Source organism: Nematolebias whitei, chromosome 23, assembly GCF_014905685.2.
Source record: "Nematolebias whitei isolate Nwh7 chromosome 23, NemWhi1, whole genome shotgun sequence".
NCBI classification, from domain to species: Eukaryota; Metazoa; Chordata; class Actinopteri; order Cyprinodontiformes; family Rivulidae; genus Nematolebias; species Nematolebias whitei.
In genome coordinates this window covers 1,043,934-1,051,322 of record NC_056520.1, presented here as the reverse complement: position 1 = coordinate 1,051,322, position 7,389 = coordinate 1,043,934, and the positions used below count along the sequence as shown (strand labels likewise).

Sequence of the window (7,389 nt, the reverse complement as noted above, 5' to 3'; positions counted from 1 at the left end):
ATACAACTAAAACAAAGGACCAAGTCGGATACCCACCAATAAACAAGAGACATAATATTTTATGCATTTATTCTAAAACAAAAAATATATAATTCAATAAATATTGTTGCAACAGCATTGGCAAAGACATTTTGAAGATGACATCGACATTCAAGAAGACATGAGTCAACACAACAACAACACATTAGAACATGAAGAACCTGAACGAACCAACTGGAGTTAAACGGTCAATTAAAAAAAGTGCTTTCATACATGTTGACATTTAAAACCGCTCCACTGCACCACCGTTTTGAAGCGATAACGTAATTTTATCTCGAGACTTTGCACCGTTTACGTTGTAAAATGCGATATTTCAAATGAAAGAAACTGGAACAACTAAAAGTTTCAAATTGTTTGGGAAAAACAAACTCTGTCCATTGAGTCAGTCTGGGCAGAACTGGGCACCAGTTTATTTTTCCATTTAGCTTTTATTTATCCAGGTGGTCTCATTGAGACGAGAGAACTCATTTTCAAGAGAGACCTGTTTAGAGAGCAGATGCTGGGTAAGGGCCTTGCTCATGGGTCCAGGGTGGGGCGAATGAGGTTGGGGGCGTGTGGGTGCTTCGCCTACCCCGCCCACATTTTTGATGTTGGTACCGGGGATTGAACCGGTGATCACAGGCCCACCTTCTCTAGCCTCTGCGCCACCACTCCCCCGTGGCTTGAACGGGCTAACCCTTGACTGACGAGGTCTCGATTTTAAAACTGAGCGTATGGGGTCATTTTGACCCAAGGGCAGCAGGAGGCTAGCTGCGCGGTTGAACAAGATGCTAACTTTGTGCCGTTAAGCTGCTAGCTTACACAGGGGAGGTTTCTGTGAACTAGCTTGTTAGCCCATTAGCTAACGGGTTAAAGCGTGTCCTAAAATGAACCATTTCAGTTTTATGGGACATATTTTGGACTTTCTTGGCATTAAACTTGCAACACAGCCAGAAACACCACCCTTCGTTTTACACTCAGAACTGTATTTCTGAACCAAAACCCACTAAAGCAGCAGTTCCATTTCAACAACTTGCTATTTGAAAGCTCCACATTATTTTAGGCTTAGAGTTCCAGACAGTTAGAAATTTGTCATTTATGTTAGTTATCCAAATTTTTGACTCACACTTTCATCTTTAGGCCCACTATGTGAGACTCATGTTTGTGGTGGCTCCTCGGACTGATGAAGTCCTTTGGATGAAGGACGAAACATCCCAACAACAAAAAAACAACCGTCCAGATGACCTGACTGAACTTTGTAGCATTTTTGGTATATTCTTGTGGGGAGACAGAGCTTTTCAGAAACAATAACTTATCTTATTTCACAGTCTCCCCATCGCATTGCGTCCTAGAAACTTGAATGACGAAGTTTTCCCTGTTTTTTTCTACGTTTGTCTTAATTTATCCTGAACCTGTCAATAACTTTTAACCATTTGCTCAATTTCTTGGTTGCTGTGGATGTTTGACACCACGTCGTGTGGATACAACGCCCCATTGGTTAAAAAACGTTTGAACAGAGGTTGTAATAAAAACAACCTAAAAATAAATATCCAGCGTTCTGTTGAAAGGGCATTTGTGACATTTAATGGTTTAATACACCTTATCGTTAGACTTTTATTTTTCATAAACATTTAGTTGTTGAAGTGAAGCCTCTTTCACTCAGTTCCTCATGATCAGATCTACAGAATGAAGTACAGCTAAAACAACGATGCAGACACAAACAAACAACTTCACATTATACCAACAAACGTACACCAGAGACAGAGTTTCCTCGCTCAGTCTCCTCTGCAGACGGACCGACAGTTACCGGAGCAGACGTGAGCGTGAATCAGTTTCAAACACAGTGATGAGTTGTCATACAAGCCCTTCGAGCAAAAAAGTTGTTGATCCGGCACAAACAGCTCCTCTTTTCTCTTCCGCCCGAGGCAACAACCACCCCCTCCGACAATCCCTGGCTTTGGCTCTCGTTCAAAAGATTGCACGTTCTAGAAAAACCTTCACATGTGAGAAATGACATCACTCCCTCCTCCTGCTCGCTTCCTGTTCCTGTTGCCGAGAAAAGCCTTGGCTGCATCCGCTTTGGCCTCAGAGGGGAAGCAGGTCTCTTCCCAGAGCAGGTAGCTCGCTGACTGATGGGTTCCTTGTCTGGTGGGATCGGGGGAGGGGGTACATCGATTGGGATGCTACTACACAACGAGCCTCTATTGGTGCAGAATATTCCAGTAACAGTATCTGAAGCTTATAAAATCCCCTTTCCAGACAAAAATAAAAAGTATTTTGCATGCAGGACAGAGCTTTGGCCCATAGCTTCCTGCTTCCACGATGCACAGTCCTCAGTTTGACCCCCCTATTTCACAGTCTGATAAGTCACATGACCGAACAACTTTTGGCCTTGTCCTTCCGGAGGTCCGTGGCGACGGCTGCCAGGTCAGGCCGACCAGGCATGTGTGAAATCCTCTTGGTGGCACGTGTGGTCTTGCCCCGTTTGACGTTCTTGTTGCTTTTGTTGATGCAGGCCAGCGTGGCCATGTGGAAAATGTCCCTGACGCTGTTTTCTGACTGCTGAGCCGAGCACTCGATGTAAGGAGCCGAGATCTGCTTGGCCATGCTGGAACCCTGAAAAAGAAAGATATAAAGAATACTGTCAACAATGAAAAGGAAAATCTTAAGAGTCAGAATTCGTAATGCAAATCCACTGTTTAAAAAGATGGCGTTCATCAGGGTTCATGTCTCAGCCCACTGTTTATTGTTGTGATGGACGCAGTTACAGAGCTTCTTAGGAAAGAAGTGTCATGGGATATGTTGTATGCAGATGAACTAGTTGTGGCTGGAGATTCTGAAGATAATCCCCAAGATAGTTTTAGACAGTGGCAGCAGGCATTTGAGAGTTAAGGTCTGAAAATAAACGCAGCAAAAACAGAGACCATGGTCTGCTCGAAAGCTAATGAGACCTTACCAATTACTGACAATAGAGGAAACGTACTGAAGCAAGTCAAAACGTTCAAGTGTCTGGGGTCGGTGATAAATGCCAAAGGAAGCTGTAAAGAAGACGTTAAATGCATAATTGGTATGGCGTGGCAAAAATGGAAGGAGTTGACAAGAGCGCTTTGTGACCAAAGGATGCCGATTTATATTAAAGGGAAAGTGTACAAGACGATGGTGTGCCCCGTCTTGCTTTGTAGAGCTAAAGTATGGACATTAAAGGAAAAGGAAGAGGAACTCCTGTAAAGAACAGAAATGTAGATTCTTTGAGTATCCCTCAAGGATAGGCGGCGAAATGGCAAATCAGAAAAACGCTCAGCATGGCATGCATCACGAATAAGAGACAGGAGTCAAGAATGAGATGGTATGGGCATGTGCAGCGAGTGAAAGATGAAAAGGTAAAAAGGCTATTAAACGCAGACATTTTTGGACAACGAAGCAGAGGACGGCAGAAGAGGTGGATGGATATGATCCAGCAGGATATGAAGGCACTCCATCTCACAACAGATGATACATGAAACAGAGCAAAATGGAGAAGAATCCATGTGGCTGACCCTGCTCTGAAAGGAGTGGGACCTACAGCCCGAAGGAGAGAAAGAGAGAGAGACTTTTTAAAAAGCTACATGAGACAAAAATCTCTTTACCTGGTCGTAGGAAACGGGTGTCTGTCTATGGTTGGACAGCTCCACCAGGGTGCTCAGGTCAGTGCGTAGGTCCGATTTGCAGCCAACTAAAAGCATCTTGGTGTTTGGACAAAACTCCTGAATCTCCCCTTTCCACTGTGGAGAAACAAATGACCGTTGAGCCACAACTCAACTGATTTTGTCCAACGTTTATCTAATCAATGCTTCACAAAATTAACACAAACCTTTAATTCAACTAGTCTTTAACTGATGATTTTACAGCAACAGTAGCCGAATCAGATTTGAAGTCCATGCACTTACGTAGGCTAGAATGTTCGGATAGAAGATTCAGTGAGTTCCAACCCATCCAGTCACACGGCCTTAAAGTATGAAGCTTAAAACTGGCCCTTCTTGGACCCCCATGTGCTTAGAACTTGGAAAGCAGCTACAAAAAAATCCCCGTTTTCTCCTGAACAATAAATGCTCTGATCAATGGCATTTCTATTGTGGATTTAATCTGAGGCTAATGTGTCTCAGGGCTGGCTGGCTGCAGGTCAGAGGATCAAGCTAATTAACACGCAAAGAGGAAGTTGTTCAATACAATGCATCTATACAAACAGTCCTTGATTTAACCCCTGAACAGGCTCGGGATAAAAACTAATCTTGGCATAAAAAAAAACTGAGCAGCAACTGAGACTAGAGGTTTAGCCTTTCAGTTTTCACATCCTCAGGGGGTGGGGATTACGTTCTACATTCTTACTTTAAGTCAAATAAACATGACGAGGAGCTCTGCTGGACCTCGACACATGACCTCAATTATTCAAAGTGAGCTTGCTGTCAGAGGAAGCACACAGATGGTTGGGGAGCCTACAGTTGTGTCTGATAGTTTCTGTAGCACTACACCTTTGGAATCAAACAAACTAGGCTAAAATAAACCTTGGTGCCGCTGACGTTAATCCATATGGGTCTTCCTAGTTCCTAATAAGAGTACCGCATACGGGACATTATACGCCCATCGACGAACTAATATACAGCAATCTATAGCAAGGGCACGGACAAGCAAAGACCTTGTCTAATCTTTGACCTTCATTTGTGACCTTGATCTTGAAGCTGGGGTTATGAAAACTGTATGTGACACACTGTGTAGAGGTGTTTTAATTTGTACCAAGTTTTGTAAAATTATCTTGAGCGTATCGGAAGTTGTGGGTGGGACAAGCAACGAGCTTGTATAACATTTGACCTTGATTTTTTTTACCTTGACCTTAGTTCTGGAGTGATTGAAAGAGTTTGCAAAACTCTGACTAGTTATAAAGTATATGTGTATGAAGTTTTGGTAAACAATCTTGAGCGAATCAAAAGTTATGAGTGGGCAAAAGAATATTTACGTACTGATTGAGACCACACCATAATACGTCTGCTTTACGACAGTCGTTAAAAAATTGAAGAAGCTCCTCAGATGAGGAGCTTGAATTGAAGAAGCTCCTCGGATGAGGAGTGAAACGTCGTCTGTTACAAATAAAGTCCAGTTGTTTTTGTATTGAACGTTTTTTTTAACTACTTGGGAAAACAACGTAACTTGTTTCCAAAACTGTCCACTTTTACTTTGTGGCCAAGAAACTAATGGTACTTTTTCAATGTCTCAACTCTCATCGGTTCCACACCAGTTAAGGGTCTCCCCATTGCCGGTACCCACCCCTACTCAGCCTGGTTTACGGGACCACCTTGTCCGTGGTTCCAAGCGAACTGCTCCGAGCCGACGATTTTGACGTAAGCAAACAACAGCCGTTGATGGACCAGCGGAGCTACGCCAATGAATGACCCGCCCAGCAAAAACGCGCACTACATCTGAACCTCCACTTCCTCATCGTGCTGACCGACGGCGCCACAAAAAATCAACGCAAAAAGCTATTGGAGATGATGGCGCAGCGTGGCTACACCTGAACTTATAAGCAGTGTCGGGACAAGCTAAATAAATTGACGTCCGATTATAGGGTGACTAAGAACCACAAGGGACTGAATGGCTCCAACACAATGACCACTTACGGTACTGCCCACTTCATTGACGATCCCGCCCAAAGAGCGGGGAACCAAGTCACTGTGGCAAATCACGTTAACCTGAGAAGAACCAATAAGACGAAAGCCGAGCGGAGTCGTACTAATCAATGGCAAAGTAGCTTAAAAGTACAACAGACGCTGTTTTACAGATTTCTTTCTTAATGGCCGTCTTGGTTTATCGTGGTCCTGTCGCCATTAAACCTTGAAAGTGCGCTAACAAGAATACGTTAAAAGAAATGTATCAACTGTATGAAAGGCAAAACATTAAAACTACAGAAGGTTCCTCTGTAGAGGAATGTGCTGTTAGTTTGGATGATTTCGCCGCCTACTGGCGTGGCAATTAAAGTTTTTTGTTGCAACGGTGTTAAAAGCGTTTGTATATTTTTTCCTATAAACCTGAATAAAATTAATCTAGTTATAAATAGTGCAGACAAGGGTTTAGTTTACATTAGAACAGTTAAAAACAAAAACCACTAAAATCTAGTTTTCTTTCAGTTTGACTAAAGGACAGCTGCTCAATGTCTTGTCCTGTTCACTTCTGGGCATGTGGGACAACCAGTCAAACAGCGTTAACCACTAAGCAGTTTCACGAGTTACTGGTGGTTTAGCTGCACTTGGAGACTTCTGCGTCCAGCCTGACTGGGGAATGAGCACACACTACCTCCCAGAACCACGACAGCTTTAATGCTCCACATCACAAGGTCTAATGTGACCACAAAAATGTCCTGTGACTGTAAATTTGAGGTTTCAGCTCTGGTAAATGCTGCATAGTTCTTGTTAGGAAATCAAGCAAGGTTGAAAGACTTGTTTTTAAGAAACTGTGTTTTTTAATCCTTAGCAAAAAAAAAAAAAAGTCAAAGTTAGGACGGCTTTATTTAAAATTTTAACAAGCTTGGCATGGCCCAGCTTGTAAATACGTCTCTGACTGGTTGGAACAATAGACCTCATTTGATAAACACTTACTTCAGCTATTAAAAACGGGACCGTAAAAACACTGTAGGTTGTTGTGTTTTTATCATTTTTGAACATTATTGACATATGGACATTGCCATTTTATTTACAGTGAAATGTATTCTGGGTAAATGATGTAGACAGTTTGCTTCCTTGCGAGCTCCACTGAGCCTGAACGTTAATTTTAGATGTCATGTTAAACCCTTAAATTTGAACCGAGCACGTTTATTTGTTTATTTACATTTATTTAACCAGGCAAACTCCACTCTCTGTTGCAAGGGAGACCTGGGCCATAAGACAGCCTAAGACATGTTTTTGGACTGGGAGGAAACTGGGGTACCAGAAGAAAACCCACGCACACGCAAGGAGCACATGCAAACTCCACACATAAAGACTACAGGTTCAAACTGGGGACAGATAAAAGCATTTGCTACAGCAATAAAATATATATGGTGTTAGCTCCAGAGCTAATAAATATGGTGTTAGCTCCGGAGCTAATATATATGGTGTTAGCTCCGGAGCTAACATATATGGTGTTAGCTCCAGAGCTAATAAATATGGTGTTAGCTCCAGAGCTAATAAATATGGTGTTAGCTCCAGAGCTAATAAATATGGTGTTAGCTCCAGAGCTAATAAATATGGTGTTAGCTCCAGAGCTAATAAATATGGTGTTAGCTCCAGAGCTAATAAATATGGTGTTAGCTCCAGAGCTAATAAATATGGTGTTAGCTCCAGAGCTAATAAATATGGTGTTAGCTCC

The 7,389-nt window shown here is 42.5% G+C and overlaps 1 protein-coding gene across 1 annotated transcript in view; it reads right to left on the bottom strand.

Moving 5' to 3' along the window:
• Positions 1-1,218: 1,218 nt before the first annotated feature.
• Positions 1,219-7,389, bottom strand: part of rnd3a (Rho family GTPase 3a) — a gene marked incomplete in the record, with an annotated part of 14,733 nt that continues 8,562 nt past the window's right edge. The window contains 2 exon segments of the mRNA XM_037696593.1: positions 1,219-2,634; positions 3,645-3,779. Coding sequence (XP_037552521.1) covers positions 2,386-2,634; positions 3,645-3,779 — 384 coding nt within the window.